Raw genomic sequence first — 19,528 nt, 5'->3', positions numbered from 1 at the left:
CACGTGAATGGTGTAACTGCCAAGACACGCTTCTCTCTTGGGTGAAGAAGCAAGGTTTTGGGTTGCAGGATTTCCCTCCACCTTCTTGAAAGCTTGACTCTGGGGAACACAGCAGTTAGGATTCTGCCTTGGTGAGAGATCTGAGCTGAGCACAAGGACAGGAGTCACGTGCATGCCAAATAGCTGAAGGTTTGGAACTGAGTATGGATAGTGGGATTGCGCTGTCTGCTCCTTCCCCTTCCTGCTCCTGATAAATCAGTGCCCAGGGAAATATCACTCATGCTGGCTGTATTTAATAAATTACCTCTCAGCATTTGGACTCTCTGAGGCTGTTACCGATTTAGTATAGCTCGAAACCCTGCAAAGGGAAAAGACACATCAGACCCCTCCCAGGAGTGGAATAAGCCATCCAAAGCTAGAAACCAAATATAAACCCAGACTATGCAAATCCAGTCTAACGAACCCTGCTGCAACGCAGACATCCCATCTGGGAGGAGGATGATCCACAAGCAAAGTAGCAAAGGGACTTCTCATTTTAATGACTTTCCTCTTCCCAGGGAGAAATGGGAGAGACTTGAAGGCTGTGAATGAAAATTCACTGCATTTACATTGTGAGAGTTGGGGTGCTGGGGAGCAGAGGAGGGAACCCTTGATAAATGTGAGGATGCTTTCTGGCATTAAACCCTATCGATTAATGCAAAAAGAGCACATTTCTGCTTTCAAATTACAGCTCAGAAATCCAACTGATCTTCCAGGCAGCTCCCCAGACACATCAGTGCTTATCAAAGCTCTGCTGTGCAGGGTAGGGCAGGGTGTTTCACTTCACTGGGAAAGGGCACAGAGGCAGTGGGTTAGCAGCTGAGCAGCAGGGATCCAGCTTTCTGGGCACAGCAGACTGTAATTTATCTCCATGAGGAGCTGAAGGGGATTTAGAAGGGAAAAAATGGCATGAAGTTAAACAGCAGTGTTGCCTCGGCATCCTTACAAATAAGCTTTACCTGCTGTTCGTTCCCATCTTGGTTGCAAAAGCCATAATTTACCCAAACAAAGGCAAGGGGGTGGTTGCTGAGAGCAGTTGTCAGGGCCAGTCCCTGAGGGAGTGGGGCTGTGAATGGGCCCTGGGACACTGCCCCACTCTGGGATAGCCACCATACACAGTACTAGAGAACCCTGAGAATGCTCAGCCAGCACACAGGGAGTGGAGTATGTTGTGGGCTGGGTGGGCAGCACAGTGGTGGCATGTACCCAGGCAGTGCCCCACAGCAGTTCATCCCACCTGTGCCTCCTTGTGCTGAGAAGTCTTTGGGTTCATCTGTGCTATTCCAGAAGGTTCCCGGGAGAGAGAGCTGAGCCTGGTTTCAGCATGTGGAGGTACTGGCTATGTCCGGCCCATGGCTCTTTGGTGTTTCTGCATGTCTCAGTGCTGCTTTGCTTGTGCTCTGCCTCTTGCTGAGGTTCTGGGGTGCTGGTGCTTGGAGGACTCTAGGAGTATCCCAAGCCCTCCCTGAGCTTTGCAGGTTGAGATGTAAGTCTTGGCTTTCAGACAGAGCAGTTTTAAAATTGATCTTCTACTCTGCCTCTGTCGGCAGTACTGAAGGTTTCCTAACTTTCACTTACACATTGCAGCCAGAGTAATGTTAGTTATGTTTAAAAGAAGGCAACATGGGAGTCTTGCTGAGGATGGATCCTCGTTTGCCAGGAGCTCTGGTGGGTGCAGTTGCCTCCACCTTGGCCTCCAGCCCAGCCCTGGGGAGCTTCCCTTTAGTGGAAGCTGACCCTTTAAAATATTTGAAGAAAACCACTCCTGAAATCAGGGTTTCTCTCTGCCCTTTAGCTGTCCCCAAAATTGTGGTCCATCCGGAGGTGAGCTGGTACATCTGTACGTACCAAGCCACCCTTTCTGTGGTGATAAATATCCCTAAAATGCGTGACCCACCCCAGCACCTCTTGCTCGGGACTTACATCCCTGCGTAAGAGACTTACCTCCCGGTTTTGCTGCCCGGGAGAGGGGCAGGACTGAGCCCCGCGGGGTGAAGCCCCATTCGCAGGAGCCAGATGTGCAGGCTGTGCGCTGGCCCTGGGGGGAGCCGGGTCAGCCTTGGGGCTGCGGAGCCCAGTATGGTCTTCTGTGTAATCGCCGGGGCTGGGGAACCGCTATTCATTCCCCGCTTGCATTCATCTGTGTCCTAGTAACTGTTCTCCCCCCTCTTCTTCCCAACTCAGGCGCACACGGCTGGATAATGGCAGGAGCCCGGCAATCTCGGGCGCTGAATAGCGGTGTAATTACGAAGCTGTAATGGCGAGCGGGAACTCATTAGCCATTATCAGCCGTTTCAGCAGGACAATGGCAGCACCCCGGGGTGCGCTGGCTGTACTCGGCTCCCCACACCTCCGGGCTGACCTCGGCGCCTCCCACGGCCGCAAAGACAGGTGGAGGGGGGCTTTGACTCTGTGGATGGAAATGATGGACTTTGTATTCAGCCCCTCGTGTGATGAAAAGGCGTCCCTGCTCCCCAGTCCTGCTGCCAGAGGTTATAGAGCCCGTGGTGCTGGGGTCCTACCCTGACACCTTTCTGCCTTTCCCCTGCCCTGGCTCCAGCAGCTCGTCCTTCCCTTCACAGCCTCCCCCTCCTGTAATATTTTTGAACCTGCATCCAGCGCAGGCAGCTGGGTCTCCAGTGTGCCAGCCCCTCCCCTGGCTGTGCATTCCTGTGGGCATCCTCTGTCACCAGCACATGCTGTGGGCAGACTGGACCCATGGTGAGGGGCTGCACAGAGACCCCCAGCTCTGCAGACTGTAAGTCCAAGGGCTGATGCCACCCATCTCTTCTGAAACATTCACAGCCCCTAATACAGGAAGATGCTGCAAAGCTGAGACTGCCAGGTGAAAATCACTGCAGCTTCCAGCTCAGTTTGAAGGCAGGATAATCCTAGCAGGGGAGTTCTGGAGAGTGTGACAGGGAGGTTAAGCCAGCAGGCTGGGAGCAGAGCCCTGGTCACCTGTGGGTCTGGCAGTGGGGCACACCTTGCCCTGGACTGCATCTCCCCTCTGGCTGGGGTATCTCTCCCTGTGCTCACCCAGGGGTTTTGTGTCTGGGACCAGTGCCAGGAGAAACAGCTGGTACCTTTCAAGTGTCTCTTAAAGTGTGGCTTATTCTCCAGGCAGATGTTTCAGAGGTGGCATGGGGCTGAGGAAGGTGTGAGGATTTGAGCACTGAACTGGTCCTGATACATGTGGGTGACTTGCTGCCATCCCTTTGGAGGGATCCTGCTTTTCTGAAGGACAGTTGTTCACATTTTTTGTTATTGCTGTACTCTCTTAGTGCCTCTATGGTTTTACAACGAATCTACCAGGTGCTTGCTGCATTTCCAGAGTGGGGTGATGTGCATCCAAGCCAGGAGGCTGCTGGTGTCATGGGGCTGCTTATTGCATTTCTGAGGGCTCTGGAGCTTCTGTCCCAAGGGGACCATCCAGTGTGGGGGCAGGAAGATGGGGGAGCTGAACAGCCCCTGCTTTATGGTCCATGAAAGATGCAAGCTTACACACTCCTGGCCAGCCAGACTTCTGTGTGCCCAGTGCTGCTGGTCATTGAGGCTGAGGGTCCTCTCTGGAGCCAGCGGCTCTGCCATTCTCAACAAGGGGCACAGAAGTGCAGCAGCAGAACTTCTGTTCTTTGGGCCCTGTCTGCCTTTTTTGGGGAGTGCCTGGCCAGCTTCTGAGCACTGCTTTGCTGATCTCTGCCTCTTCTTTCTGCAGGGAGCTCAATGGCAACAACATCACACGGATCAACAAGAATGACTTTGCTGGGCTGAAGCAGCTCCGTGTCCTGTGAGTTCCCAGCGAGGGGCCAACTGTCTTGACCTTGGTAGATGCTGTGCTCAGCTTGTGGCCTCTCCTGGGGCTGGTAGAGATGATACTGAGCCCTTTGCTGGGCGTCTGCTGGCAGGGCTAGAGGGCATCTGTGTTGGGCTGAGCATGGTGGTCTTCCAGCTGGGAGAGAATGGGGAGAAATAGATTGAGTTGTCTTGGGATAGTGGGAGGGAAGTGTCCTTGGGTCTGGAGGAGCATCAGGGACCCTGCCAGTGAGATGAGGGTGTTGGGGACCACCTTTCCAGAAATCTGACCCTTTCTCTCCACAGGCAGCTGATGGAAAACCAGATCAGCACAGTGGAGCGTGGGGCATTCGATGACATGAAGGAGCTGGAGCGGCTGTAAGTGCCTGGGCGTGGAGATGGGTTGGTGAGGGGCTGCCAGATTTAGCCACAGAGAGCATCTTTTCCTTTTTGCTTTAAACCATCATGTATCAGTGCCACCCGACTTCAAACAGCTCCTCTGCAGCATGGCAGTGGTATTTTACAGTGTCGGAAGCAAACCTCTTTCTGTCTTTATAGATCTTAATGTCCTTTCTGATGCTTTTGAGGTGAGGGGTAGGTTAAACACAAATCACTCTCACTGTTATCATCTGTGTCCTGGGTGTTAGCGAGGGAGCTGTAAGTTCCAGTCCAGTACTCAGTAAAATAGCTCAGCTCTTTAAAGATCCCAAGCTGCCCAAGCAAATAGAGGAGCTGAGTGAGCAGCAGGTTAATGGTGCAGTTAAGCAGCAATCAGCAGTTAACAGCTTGGAGTCCTGTCTGCATGTAATTACAATATTGTGTGTAAGTCTATTACTGCTCTGTTGGTTGCCCCTGCCTGGGAGTGAGGTGGATGAGCAGGACAGGGATGTCCTTGCCAGGGAGGATGCTCTGCTCTAGTGGACCCTCTTGAGCGAGCCAACCCAACCTGGATCTGCCAGCTGGGTTGCAGGTGGGGTGATTTCTTTGCCTCCATAAACCTGACTCTTCCTTCCTTCCCTGCAGACGGCTGAACCGCAACCAGCTGCACACCCTGCCTGAGCTCCTGTTCCAGAACAACCAGGCACTGTCACGGCTGTGAGTATCCTCCATGCCAGCGGGGCTGCCTGGACATGGTGTGGGTTCACCTGTGGGGTTTGGAGGGGCACTAGGAGGGTGCTGCTGCTGGTGGTTGTGCTGGTGGTTACAGGTGTCTTGTCCAAGTGAGTACCTGGCAGGGAAATGCACCTTGTTTCTGAGTGACCAGGGGTCCTTAGCTGGTGGAACATGCAGCAAGGTGGGGAAGTGGTGTTGCCTTGCAGAAGACCTGAGACCAGTGCTGTAAAAGGTGGTGTTGGAAGCTCTTGCAGTGCATGGGGATGCAAGAGGAGTTGCTGGCAGTTTGGGCTGGGGCTCACTTTGTGAGCTGGGCTGTGCCTGCACAGTGCCAGTTGCAAGAGATATTGCAAGCCCTGAAGCCTCTTCAGCAAAGATCACAGCCCCTGGAGCAGAGTTTTTATGAAGGGAAAATGTGCCCAGGGGGTTTCATCCCACCCAGAGATCTTTGCATAGCACAGAGAGCCCTATGGCCTCACTCTAGAGCTGCCTCTGCTGGTGTCTGGGGCAGCCTGGGGAAGGAGGGGTATGACCTGCCTGGGGCAGATGCAGCCCCTTATACCTGCTGCCTCCTCCCCACACAGCAGTGCCTACCCCAGCCCTGCCTGTTCCTGTACCCACAGAAACACCCCCAGGGACCATCTCCCACCATGCAAGCCTCAGCTCTGCAGACCACTCTCCTCTTCTTCCTTCTGTGCAGTAGCAGGATGGTGGGGAGGGCTGCTGGGGTTTTGATAAATATTCTCTTTTCAATATGGGCTTTCCCTTGCCAGGGGCTGCTTTGCTCAGGCAACAGTGCTTGCTGTCAGCATTGTTCAAAGTGCAGGAAATCCTTCTAACAAAGCATTTACCAGCTCTCAGCTATGTCAGGCAGCACATATATTAGAAATGGGGCTGCGAGGAGGAGAGGGTGCATGCCAAATGGTGACTGGATGCTCTTCTTCACTGGGGGAAGACGCTCATGCCCTGTGGCTGATTTGCAGTGTGAAATGAGGCTTCCACGTCCCTGTTGGGGCAGTGGATAAACTAACTGAATGGGCTACGAGGTTGTCAGGATAGTCATGGCTATGTTGGGGCCAGGCAGCCCTGCCTGTGCAGGCAGACAGAGGCTGAGCCTTTTTGCTCAGCAGCGATGCTGGTTTCCTCCAAGAGAGCTGGGGAGTCAGTCCTGGGGTCCAGCTGGAGGCAGTGTAAGGAAGGGTTAAAACATTGTGTGGGTTGCCAGCGTGGGATGTGTGAAATGGTGGACCAGAGCCAAAGATGGGCCTAGGTAATGGCAGCTGATAGCACAGGCGTTCAATTAATTATCAAATGGCATTTGTTGAGCTCAGCTGTGCCATTTCCTGGCGCCAGCAAGGGCCCATCCTCCTCCAGCCACCCATTGCACAACAAAAACACGGTTGAGAGAATTATTTTACAAACATTAATATTTATATTTCCCTTTTAATCTTCTCTAGGTTTTAATATCATGCTCTTTCAAAAAAAGAAACCTCAACACTTAATTGTGGAGGTGCAGACAGGCAGCTCTCATGTGGATCTGTGGCCATGCATGCTCCCACACGGTGTGCATGCAGCTGTCTGTACTACTGTGGGTGAAGAGGGGTCTGCAAAATGCTCTTTGCAGCCTCCTCATGAGCAGGTGCATTTTAGCCTCTGTCTGTTGTTTTGATGTTGCTTCCAGCAATGTGGTGGTTGTTTCAAACCTATTCCCTCCTGCCCTGCCTTGAAGCTGAGGGCTCAGGTTTCTGCAGCTATAGGCAAGACAGCTTTGATGCATCCTCAGATAGGAGGGTCCCTGTGATGAGCTGTGGGACTGGAGACAGCAGACACACTGAGCCACCTGCCATTCTTCTCTGCAGGATGTTACCCCATGCTTTGCATTACTACGGGCAGGGGTGCAGTGCTGGGGCTGCACAGGGAGTGCATCAGGAGCTGCTCCCCTGGAAGAACCTTGGGCTTGGGAAGCATTTGGGCAGCAAAGCCCTGCGTCCTGGAGGACCTGCTGCTCCCTCTCTGTCTGGCTGCCTGCTGCTGAGGTGCCCTAAGATGTTTTGGGGGGACAGCAGAGGAGAGTGTACCCAGGGCAGAGCTTGTCTAGACACACTTGTCATGCTGGCTTAGCAGGAGGTGGGATCTGGACCAATGCTAGTCTGACCGGGGCAGGAGGTCACAAGGACACTTTAAATTGCTGCAAACATGGCTCAGGCTACAGAGATATGAGTCAGTGGGGAGCAGGTTTAAGCTAAATTGAAATCAGCTTGCCTTGAACTGAAATTGGAGCCTCTCTGCAGGCTTTCTGCTTGTTTAACTGCTGAAATGGATCTGGGGTGTCCCCAAGGCTTGGTGCCCCCTCCTTGCCCTAGAGGCAGGCTGGTACCTGTGCTGGTCAGGATGGGCTTGGATAGGAAGAGAGAGCTCTTATCAGCATCATGCTTTTGCAGATCCTTGTCTGCAGACTTTTCAGCAAGCAGTGTCTGTGCAAACCTCCCCATGCTCTGCCCCCTGAAGCCACCCACTGTCTGCTCCTGGAGCTTCTTGGGTACCTGCTAGGTCCTCATGTCCTTTACACTGGGAGGCCTTGAATTAGCAGCAACTGGCTGGCTGGGTTTGGTTGAGATCTGCTGAGCTGGGATGTGATGCTGCCAGGTCTGGCAGCTGGGTGGCAGCTGAGGCAGAAGGCCAGAGGTGGATGCAGGAACCAGTGGGGTTGCTTAAATGGGTACCTAGGTGCTGGCCTGGATAGTCCAGCCTCTTGTATCCTTAGCCTTGATGCATCTTCAGCTATACATCAGTAACACAGCAGCAGGTTAAGTCAAGTCTGGTGAATGTGGGGTATGTGATACCCACAGAGCAGTCTTCCACTCTACCTGGAGCCTCATGGAAATATCTCACAAGCAAAGAGAGGAGAACCTCAGGCTTGGATTGGGATGAAGAGCTGTTTTTCCACCTGCTGGGTCTGAGTGTCAAAGCCTAATCCACATTGGTGGAGCTTTGTGATCTCCCAGCCCAGCTTGAGCTGCAATTAGTTACTCAGATCTCAGCTATAAAGAACATTTGTGCATTGGGATAATGGAAAAGGTTGGAGTTAAACCTGATCCATTGGGGCTTAAATAAACTGAGAAATGGCAGGAAAGGGCCATCAGAAAGCAAACCTTAAATGAGGGTGTGGGGGAGGTGAGAAGCCTGTTTTCCCTTTGGTATTTGCGAATGTAGAGCTGACGCCTGCCTGGAACCCATCTTGGTCTGAGATGGAGGGATCTGAGCCAGTGCCTCTGCAGTGAGGGCCAGGAGGCAGGAGGATTCTCTGCGTGGCCTCCCTTAGGTATATCCACCATAACGAGCAGATAACTCATTAAGCAGTTCTGGTGGCTGGAAATGGTGCGGATCTGAGGTTTTGCTGGAGAGAGCCTGACCTTGGTGACCCCATCTCAAAATGGGTTTAATTAAACTGTCATCACTGGACAGAAGAACAAAGTGTAGTGGGCTTGGGGGGGGCGGTGGGGTCCCTTAGCAGCTCACTGGGGAAGAGCACATCTCCTGTGAGGAGAGCTGATAAGAAATGGATCTTTCCTTTCATTGATGGTTACCCAGGCAAGAAGGTGACCTCTGCTATTGCACCATCCAGCACTGCTCCCCAGTGCCCCGCAGCTGTGGACAGCACTGGTGCCCTGGTGTAGCCCTGAGCCATGCTGGGGGCCAGGGGAATGCTGGCAGACCCCACTTCAGCATCTCTCTCTTGCTGGCAGGATTTTTTTCTCTTTGGAGGGGGGACCCAAGCCCTAGAGTTTCTCTCTGCTGCTTTGGGAGGGATGGGGGAATGATGGAAGAGGAGTTTTGTTGCTCTTCCTCCCCACCTTCCCTTAAAACCTCCTCCTGAAGCTGCTTCTAAGCCCCTTTCAGGGTTCTCAGTGGGGGAATGTGAGGAGGAGAGAGGAGGCTGGGATGGCCATAGCAGCAGGGTGAGAACAGAAATGCTGCGGGCGCATCGTCAGGGGGGCAAAGACGTGGGCTGTCGAAATGTGCTAAAGGCAGCCAGGATGGCTATAAATAAATAGTTTTTTCCAAGGGAAAGCCGAGCTGGTGCAAGGGAAGAGAGGAGTGGTGGGTGCTCAGCTTCAGGGAGCTCTGGGGAGATGGTCCCACAGGGACAAGTGGTCCCGGCTGGATGCATCCCTCTGGGAGCTTCTGCCTAGAGGTTTCACCCACTGAAACCTACAGCAACTGCTCAGCAGAGTGGGAGCTGAGAGGAGATGAGCAGAGAGTGGGAGGAAAAGGTTCTGTTTCCAGAAGGAGGAAGATTTAGGACACAGGCCATGGCCTGTTGGTTTCTGTTGTACCTGTGCCAGCAAAAATGGTGGAGGAGACGGAGCTGCATCCGAGCTGGCAGACAAGCTCAGGGGGAAGGGCCAGCAGTGCTGCTCTCCCCTCTGTAAGGGTGGAAGCTCCCTGGAAACAGCAGTAACAACTCAATCAAGACCCGTGGCTTTCTTAGACAGAGCTTGGGATGCAGGGGATGCTTTAGGGGCTGAGGGGGATTGCCATGCTCCTATGAGACTCTTCTCCTGCTGCTGGAGCCTGCAGAGAGGCAGTGATGCTGTATACTTATTTCTGTCTGGGAGCTGAGCCAGACCAGGGGCTGATCCAGCCCTGTTCTGGACCAGGGGCATTTAAAGATCTGGACGATGAGGGAGGTTTGAGCTGAGTTGTAGAGAGCACTGCAGCTGGGTGAGCTGTCTGGTCAGGAGAGGTTTTGTTATGGCAAGCTCTGGGGTAGGTTTCTCACACCTTCCCTGCATCTGGCTAAACCCATCCCTAATTGCCTTTAGAAAAGCTGGCAGAGAAAAATGGAGTGCTGCTAAACAACTTGAGAAAATGCAAATTACATCCTTCAAGAAGGAGAGGACCACAACCACGCGGGAGGAAGCTGTGAGCTGAGTAGTAGCAAAACAGGGTGACAAGTGAAAAAGGAGCTGTCGGAGGAAGGAATAACAAAACAGGTCCTGCTCGGATGGGGCTGGCTGCACGTGGGAGGTGTTGCTTGTGAGACCGTGCCGGTGACCATCCCTCTTGGCAGTGCACTGGGAAAATCCCCCAGACAGAAAAGGGAGAGATAGAGAAACACTGGAACAAAAACGTGTGCTCATTGGATGTGGAGTGGTTCTGTGCCCCTGTGGTGGGTGACTGTGCTGAGGCCAGGTGGGAGCTGTGGGTGTGACGGGTACATTCACCAGGGAATGGGGTTGCCAGAGCTCTGCTCCCCTCCCTGCCAGGAAGGCTTGTGTGCCTGAGACCCGGTTTCGATCTGGAGGAGGATTTTTTGGTGCCTGCCTCTGTGTTGGCTCCCTGGAAATCCTGCCACGGCAGTGGGATGCCTCTGGCTGCATGTTGGCTCTCCCGTGCCAGACACCCACCCTGTCCTCCCACGGCCGCTCCTGTTGGGGCTTTGGCCAAGGTTCACTACCTCCAGCACAGTTTTGTGCTTTTTCTGCAGCCGGCGCACTCGGCGTGCACCCAGGAGCCTGCAGCCACTGCGTGGGAAGGGGCTTGTGGGCATGGCGTTGTGTTTCCATCTTTCCGTGCTGGGCAGGGTTGCTTTGGCTCCCCGCATGCACAGATCTCTGCACAGATGTGTACATACGTGCTGCTTCCTGGTGTCTCTGTGTGCAAGCCTGTGGTTCAAGTGCAAGGTGCCAAGGTTGCTCTCCACAGAGCAAACCTCCTCTTCCCCAGCATACTTCATTTCTGTCCCAGCTCCCCCCTCCAGCAGCATCCCCCTCCCCTTGCCAGGCACAGCCAAGTGTCCCCGCTGTCACTACGCCTGCATTTTGGCTGTTGTCCCCTCGACTCTGGGTGCCATACCCCTCGCACTCCCCAACAAAGCCCCTTCTGTTGGAAACGGAGTGAGGCTGGGGGGGGGGTGCAAGCTGCAGTGTGTCCCCCCGAATACCAATCAGGAAGGGAAGTGTGTTTGCCCCAGTAGGTGGGGGGGGCAGGACTGCGGGGTCTCTGGGCTGCAAGACCCCCCCCAACCAGCTGGGGGGACGGGGAGGGGGAAGAGGGGCCTTGCTGCTGCCCCCGATAACAAAGAGTCAGTGTGGCTCGTGACAGCTCTAAGGAAACGCAGGGAAACAAATGTGCCACTAATAGGTGGGGAGGTTACCTAGGAAAAGATGCTGCCAGGCAGCTGGGCAGCCAGCCAGCCAGACCCCTCCCCAGTGGGCTGGCGAGCAGTTGGGGGCAGTTGGGGGGCTGCAGTGGGGCTGAGCCAAGGCTGGTTTGTGGTCCACACCTGGTGAGATATGCCCTCATGCTGCTTTCCCTGTAGGCAACAGCATCTTTATAGGCACAGTAAGGATATCTCTGTCTTTATGTGCAGGGTGTCCTGGTGAGGAACTGGCATGGCTGTGCCTGGAGCTCCACCGTTAACATGCCACAGAGCTCAGCTCTTTTTGAGGGCCCCAAAACCCTCCCTGGAGTATCTTGACTGAAGCCTCATGGCCTTTAACACTCGTTTAAGACTTTTTTATATTTAAGCAGCTCCATAAACTTTTTGGGACCTGTTTCATGGTCTGTGGAGGCACAGGAATGCCAGGGTGAGGCATTCGTCACCCTGCTGTGCCCTGACCTGCTGCTGAGCAGCCTTCCCCTTTGCTTCCCACCAGCCTATGTGGCACTGCAGACACCACATGGAAGTGCCCTGGCCCCCAGCTCTGTTCTGCATCTTTATCCCATGGACAAGGTGGGGCTGCCAGGAACAGGAATTGCCAACCAGCTGCCTGGAGATAATCTGCCCCCTCCCTCTCTGCCCCGTTGTGTTCCTGACCTGTGGCCGGCTCTGACTTTCTGGGTGTTGAGCCACTTCCAAGGTTTCCCTGGCAATGCATGGGGCTGATACCAGCTCCTGGGGCTCATTCCTCACGCGTCAGAGGTCTTGCGTTTGGTCCAGGCTTGGGTTTGGCTTTCTTAACATTATTAAAGCAAAGGGGTCTGAGTCTGTAGTAAGACGCAGCTTCCAGCCCCCTGCTCCTTTCATCTAAGTGCCACTATGTGCCATCACCATGTGTGGAGCACCCCTACCCACCTCTCTGGTGATCCCTACTGCACCAGCAAATAAGAATTTGCAACCCACAGGAAAAAGTGATGGAAAATCAAGTCTTCCTAATGCTGGGCAGCATAACTAATTACACACCTATTAAAGCACAGGGGAATTATTTATTACACACACACACCCTCGCCATCTCTTGCTTACATTGTGCCCCATTCACCTCTTTGCCACCTTTCATCCCCTGAAAGAGTTAAAAGAGCACTTGGAGGAGCTGATCCCTTTGTCTGTAAGTTGTGGGACCAGAATAAAGGCATTTCCTTCCTTTTGTTTTCACAGCTCAGATGGTAGAAAGGTTCAAAGTAATTTTAAAGAATCTTGAGCAGAATCAGCCTTTGGTAATCTGACTTTCAGGATATGGAAGAAAAGAAGTCATATGTGGTAATTCTAGGGTAAGTTATAACTTGGTACCCCTGCACATGTATCCCACAGACTCGTTAATGTGCATAAGCAGGCAGTTAACCTGCATGTGCTGGTTTATTCTCCCATGGGTGGGTGCTGTCTTGTCTCTCCTGCTGGGACTGCCATGAAAATAAACCATTAAGAGATTCCAGCACTGCTTCCCACAGCTGCCTGCAAGGCTGCCTGTGCTTCATCCTATCTCTGCTGCTCCCAAGGGGCCCATGGTACTGTGGGCATTCATGCTGGACCACACAGCTGCAGCCCCAACACCAGCACCTTGGTTTGATGGGCACCCACTTCAGCTCCATGCCCAAGCAGGTTGCCTGGGGCACTGGGATGCTTTACCCACTGCAGTCAATGGGTCCTGTTCCCCATGCTTAAATGACATAAAAGACTGATGCCCCCTCTCACACCCAGCAGGGCTCCTCATACAGGCATTGCCAAGGGGAATCTGTCTCCTGCCTGTGGGGATGGACTGGGGGCATCCTGGTTTGGACAGCCCATTGCCCTGTGCATGGCAATCAGAAGAAACATGGCCATCAGTGTGTTGGGGGTGGGTTTCAGGAGGTGGGGAATAATTTTCCAGATTCTCATCTGTGTTAAATTAATTATCATCCCAGGCTTATCCTCACTTCACCAGCAGATGTCTGTGGTTGGGACCCCTCCGCCCTGCCAGAACTAAGCAGCATATGGATTAGGGGGTCTTACTAGCTGCATCCCCTGGCCCCTCCATGGTTCCTGCACCCCCTTTTGTGCTCAGGGGCTTCAGTCCCCCATCAGTGTCTGTATTTCCCGTCAGGACAGGAAAAGCTGGATTAATTTTTACTGCTCCCAAGGGAGCTGTTGGTAACCAAAGACGTCTCGCTGTCTTGTTTTCTGTAAACCAGGAGGCAGGAAACGACAGGGATGGTTTAAAATGGTTTCCTCACACCCCCCTTCTCTCCATCTGGCCTTCATTGGCCCTCTGATGGGGGATGGCGTTTGTGGCAGAGATGCTTGGAGAGAAATAAAGTTGCTCAGACCTTTTTCAGGCCCTGGGCCTATATGAGAGAGAGGTTTCTCTGGTCTGCAAGGTGGGAAGAGCTCAACCATCCTCTTGAATATTTGGGAATGGATAATTTTCGGAACCTGTGGAGGAGGACTGAGGAGTATTAAATGTAGAAAGCACAGGACAAGCTTCCAAAAAGTGCCTCTTACCCTGGAGCTGGGAAATCCTCCATCTCCAGACCCATCCTGAGGCAAACCTGGGATGGGGACCCGGGAGTCCTGGCCCTGCATCTCCCTCCTGCCTTCTCATCCCTGGTATGGTGCTCTAAGAAGCTTTTGTTCAGCTTTGAGCCCCACAGGTGGGTGGGTGCCTCATCCCCCCCCCTCTTGGTCTGGGATGCTTTTTCCCAGGGGCCACCATTGGCCCGTCGCTGCATGATGCAGGCTCGCAGGTCACCTTGGCAACTGGGGCCTGGGGATGTGAGTTAGGGGTCGACCCCATCACGGGACCCTTTTGCGTTGTTTGCTTGGGGCCTGGAGATCCTGTTTGCTGTGGGCCAGCACGTATCCAGCAAAGTGTGTTTTCCTGGCTACGTGCCGGTCTGTGGCAAACGTGGTGGAAATGCAAAGATCAGTGTGTGCCATGCTGGTGCATGCATGGCACAGGGTGTAAGGCCAAGGTGCAGGTGCCTGGCATTGGTGTTTGACTCCAGGGATGCTCCATTGCGGCTCTTCTCCATTGCACAGCCAGGCTATTACAGCTCAGCAATTACTGGTGGCGCTATTAATTACTAATCATGGGGACTGAGTTGGGGCAGTGTTGCAGGGAGAACCTGTGCTTGTGGGGTAAATGGGAGCAGACAAGCGAGGAGCGTGCAGGGGAGGGGTTGGCTACATTCCTGGGGCTCACTGGTGTTTCCAGGCTCAGTGGTGTTTCCAGCTCTTGGTCTCTGATTGGATTCATTTCCACCTCCTGGTGTAGCCATCCTGCTCTGACTCACTTGTTCTCTTCCCCACAGGCTCAGTGTGTTGCTCATTCCTGCATCCTATGATTTCACAGCATCCCCACAGCCGGGCGTTAATGAGATTAGACCCAAGCTTTAAGATGTCTCTCTCTATCCTTTGCCATCCAATTACACAGCCCGCATGGTATCTGATTGCCTGTGAGAGGGGAGGACTGGGGCTGGCTGGGATGGGAGGATGCAGCTGGTCTTTCTGGGTATCAGCCCTGCCGTGAAGAGTTGTTTTCTTTCTTTACTTCTGCTTTTTTTGCTTTTTTCTTTTTTCTTTCTTTTTTTTTTTTTTTTTTTTTTTTTTTTTTTTTTCTTTTTTTTTTTTTTTCTTTTTTTCCATTCCCCCCTTGGCTTTGAGCAGCTTCATTTGGCTTTTTCATCACTTCTCAACGTGGCGGCTGGGCAGAATTTGTTTAAATTAACTGCTTGAATGGCAGCGTTTGTGTGTGTTGGTTGTGGGGAGCTCAGACAGCACCAGAATGGATGAGGGGGATTAAAGGTGTCTAATGGGTTCCAGATGGGCATCCCGGGCTGGGGAACACCCCCGCAATCCCCAACCTCAGTCAGGGGCCTCTGGCAAGGAGCTCGGGGTTGGGAGCTGGGATGCTATGGTGGGTGGCTGCCTGGGTTTCCTATGGCAGAGTGGCTTTACCAAGTGTATGCCCATGGGACTGGGGTGCCCCAAGGCTGCCAGGGTGCTGGCTGCCCCTGCACCATGCCCGGGGTGAGCAGGCAGATGCAGTGTAGGAGACTCTTTCCCTGTCTGGTGCAGATCCTGGGGTGCTGCAGGCTCTGTTCTTCCCCTAGAGTCACTGGATCTGGGGTGCAGGGCAGGGCAAACCCGGGGTGCATGTCTGGCTTTCAGAGGTGCCTCATCTGCAGTGATAGCTGGCAGTGTAAATACTGCCTGCTGCTGGAACAGCAGTTTCTGCTCAGCAGTCATGGTTACAACATGAGGAATGATAATATTTAATATCTTACACCCTCCCCCTGGGCTCTAGGTTACCTCAGGGTGCTTGCTCAGTCAGACAACCTCACTGCTAAAATCATCAGCATATTTTGGAGTCAGAGAGACAGGAGCTAAAATGCTCACATGGCCCTGCCAGTTGCACTTCACAGATGCGTAGGTAACAGCCCTACCCTGTTCTTCCAGGGCTGTGCCACCCTCCAATGGCCAGATTTACCCTCCAGACCTTCTGTTGCCATGGCAGTGTGTTCAGGTGGCAGTGCCTAGACTGGAAGCATGTCAATCCCAAGTGAGATGAGGTGTGCAGGATCAAAGGACTGCTGGGGAGAAGTGTCACTGGTGGGGACCACAGGGTCACAGGCAGGGTCATTGCTTTTGAGTTTTATTAATGGCTAAGAGCGGGACATAAGCTACAAGCTAGCTGGCTGCTGGGAACATCACTTGGGATATAGGACAGCTCATTGTTTCATAGGGAATTTCAGTGTCCTAGGGAAGTGGGCTGCAGAAGAGACCATCAGGTTTAATGGGCTCTAGTGGTACCTTTTGCTACGGAAAGATGGAAAAGGCCTGTTCTCAGTGGGAGGAAGCCCACTCACCCTGCAATGGCCTTTAGTGTAGGCAGTGGTTTGCTCTGGCGTGCTGGCCGGTCTCATTCACTCACTGACCTTCAGCTGAGGCTCTCAGCTGGCAGCCCTCATGGCCCCACTTCCCCCCCAGCTCTCGTTTCCTTCCACAAATATTGAGAAAATAAACAGTGCAGCTGAAAGGGGATGTCCCCGTGTTCCTCTGCACACAACCACCTCCCTGAGGAGCTGTGCAGGTGGTGACCCTGCATTCCTCAGCCCAAGGGTTAACCGGAGGGAAAGCAAATAGTGGCTTCTCTGGGGATTGCCCCAGCCAGTGCCTGTGGTCAGGGCTGCCTCTTGCCCAAAAAAAGGGGCTCGCAGGATGCACAGGTCCCTGTTCATGGCAGGGTTGCTTTTTGTCTGGCCAGTGCAAGGTCCCTGCTGTGATCTGACACTGCTCCTCAGGGCAGGGGGTGTCCCAGCTTGGCAGGGACCCTCCCCCCCTCCCCCCTTTGACCATGTGAGTGGCTGTGTAGCCCAAGCATTGCTCCACAAAGCCTGTGGTATGTGTTGGTACCTGGAGCCCCCCCACTCCCCAGGACAGGATCTGGCCCTGGAGGAATCCAGCACTTCGCATCCTCCCTCTCCCATCCTTCTTCCCTCCCTGCATCCCACTCTTGTCTCTAAGCAACTGCCCCTGGCCGGGACCTAGGCTATGTAGGGAAGGATGTGACACTTTCTATGCATCAGTCACTTTGCCACCTCGAGAGTGACAGCGAGGCTGTTAACCCCCGTGGCGCTGGTTGGGCTGAGGCACAGATCATCCCTCTGACTCTGCCTGCAGCCGACTGCTCTGCCTCCAGCTTGACACCAATCCCCGCTACAATAACGGGATGGGCGGCAATCAGGGAGGAATTAAAGGATAATTAATGCCAATCCACATGGAAAATTGCTCTCGTCAAACAAACCCTGTATCATTTTTTTTGATGAGCTGACAAATTGGGTTGATAAGTAGCAACTGTGCTGACATGATATACTGAGACTTCTGCAAGTCATTTTATTCTTGCCTGGAGGATATTGCAATGAAAACATTAATATTCTGCAAAAATCAGTGTAGCATTTCTGACAATGTGCTTTACTGGTAGACTTCCCAGGGGAATTGCAGTGGTCGCCTTTCTGGCAGGGTGCAGGAAGGGTCTGATGATGATGAACTGACATTCACCATCTCTACAGAGTTGTGGTGTCTCAGGATCTTCAGTGGCAATATTGGCTTTTGCTAACTACCCCTGAGTATGGCATCTTGTTGCCTCCTCTTTCATTACATAGGTAATGTATCTGGGGAAGAAGCCATCTAGACCATCACAGAGCTTGGTTTGGAAGGAAACATGAACAGATAGGTGAAAGGAGGAGGGCTGGTGCTGCTAGCAGGATGCCAGTCTAACGGGATGCTCTGCCTGAAGCACCTGCATTGGAAAACATCCTCGTGTAAGGTCATGCAGCTGGGAAAAAAAAAATGTAGGTCACAGCTACAAGATGGGGAACAGTGCCTGGGGACACAGTTACACTGAAAAGGACTTAGCAGCCATCACAGCAGTGTCCTCTGGGATGCGGGATTTCAGCTGCAGCTTGGGGCTGAGGGATGTGCACAGTAGCTCTGGGTAGCAGGGACTGGGGCCCATCACTGCTTTGGGGGCAGCAGGGAGGTCTCTGCCGAACTTCATTTCTGCTTTGGAGCTCATGGTTTGAGAAATGTTGGGAAATTAGAAAGTGCTCAGAGAGGAAATGCAGGATAATTGGAGGTCTGGAAAATCTGCCTTCCAGTCAAAAGTATTAAATTTAGCATATGCAAGAGGAGGTTAGGAGGGGATTTGATCCCTGTCTCCACATACCTGCATGGGGAGAAGCCTTATTGTAGGCACCTCATTAATTCTGTGGGAAAAAAAAAAAAAAAAAAAAAGGAAAAAAAAACAAGAAAAAAGAAAAAGAGATAAAGCATAAAATCTTTCAATAGCTGTAGGCTGAAACCAGACAAAATCAGACTAGAAATAAATTTGGTTTTTTGACCACAGAGAGTGAACACTCAGCTGGGAAGAGGTGGATTGAATGTCCTTTGAAGTTGTGAAGGAGACCGTACTTCTCTCCCTGATGGTGGAAGCGGGAAGGGATGGAGTTGGAGCTGGAATCTCTGGGAGGGCTCTGTGTCTGGGCTGTGTGAACAGAAGCATCCCAGTGATAAAGTTATGTATGGCACCCTATTAACTGTCCCTCTCTGAGAATTGGGGACATCAGCACAGTGTCTCTATCCCAGGCCAGGACCTTAATTGCTCACAAGGGCCCTGAGCATCCCTACTCTGTGAAGCTGTCTGGGCAAAGCCAGCTCTGGAGACTTTTCCATCTGGGATGCTGTGAGGTCATGTCTGAGTGGGCACATCTGCTGGTGGGGATGGGGCTGCCATGGCAGGGAGGCTGCGGGGGGTGTGTGTGTGTTCCTCCCAGGCTGCCCCTGCTGCTCTCAGCTGGGCTGGGGGAGAGCTGCTGGCGCCAGTCTTCCCACGCTCACCCCAGGGGATGCTCAGCCATGGCCTTTGCGACCCATGCCTTGTAATTCTGTCTGAGCATCTTAGGTGGAGTTCTGTTTAGCATGGTAGAAAGGAGAGATGACTTTGCTTTAGTTTTATAAGCTACGAAGTCCTTTGTCTTGGTAGGTGCTGGATGAGCTTTGCAAGGGCTCTGGCTCAGAGTTCAGAGGGCAAATAGTGGCAATGGTTGAAGACGCCGTACCTCCCCTGCGCTGCTCCCTTGCCCGTCACAGCTCCAGAGCCCACACTTGCTCCAGTGACCCCATCTCTGCAGCACTGTGCAGGATCTACTCCTCTCCTGTTCTCATCCCTTTGCAGAAAGATCCAGCACTGACCATGACAGTGAGGCCAAAACAGAGTGCTCCCAGGTTGCCTGGCTGTGAGGTTTTCCTGTCTGTCAGTCCCCTAAAATTGTGCCTGGGACAGTAAGAAGGCAAAAGCTGTCTGTACTGGTAAACGTGGCTCTGGGAAAGTCCCACCCTGACTACACATTTGGGGATAATGCATGCAGCATGGGGGTATGCTGCAGGGAGCCATCAGTGCCCTCATGAGCAGGGTGGTGTGTGCAAATACCATGTGCCCTCGCAGCCTGCTGACCCCTGATCCCCTGGTTGTAGGAATGTCTTTACATGCAATGGGAATCTTTGTGCTCCTGTCCTTGCAGCCTGCCACTGCTGGGTCTGGGTTTTGTGCTTTTGCTTCTTTCTTTTTGCCTTTTTTCCAGACTCTTTCACAAAGACACCTATTCTCCCCCTGTGCCCCGGGGATTTACACAGAAAGCTCACCCTCAACACAGCGAAAGAAAGGCCTGGGCGGCCTGGGAGAGGAAGCTCACACAAAATGCGGTGTGTGGCTCTTTGTGTCCCTTTTGTAATTCCCTGCACAATGAACTGCCCCGGCCACCCACCAGTCCCAGGATACCCCAGGTGCCCATCACTGTACCCGCTGATGCATCAGCGGGCAAA

General features: G+C 53.0%; 1 protein-coding gene across 3 annotated transcripts in view; it reads left to right on the top strand.

The window, feature by feature from the left end:
• Positions 1–19,528, top strand: part of SLIT1 (slit guidance ligand 1) — a 60,825-nt gene that overhangs the window by 8,206 nt on the left and 33,091 nt on the right. For all 3 annotated transcript variants that reach the window (XR_011726766.1, XM_071748499.1, XM_071748497.1), the window contains exons 2-4: positions 3,758–3,829; positions 4,141–4,212; positions 4,858–4,929. Coding sequence is in view for 2 of the 3 variants with exons in the window: in XM_071748499.1 (XP_071604600.1) it covers positions 3,758–3,829; positions 4,141–4,212; positions 4,858–4,929 (216 nt within the window). In the remaining variant the exon portion in view is untranslated. The remainder of the gene's footprint in view (positions 1–3,757; positions 3,830–4,140; positions 4,213–4,857; positions 4,930–19,528) is intronic.

This window comes from Heliangelus exortis, chromosome 7, assembly GCF_036169615.1.
Source record: "Heliangelus exortis chromosome 7, bHelExo1.hap1, whole genome shotgun sequence".
In the NCBI taxonomy this organism is placed as follows: Eukaryota; Metazoa; Chordata; class Aves; order Apodiformes; family Trochilidae; genus Heliangelus; species Heliangelus exortis.
This window is presented reverse-complemented; position numbering and strand designations above follow the sequence as displayed.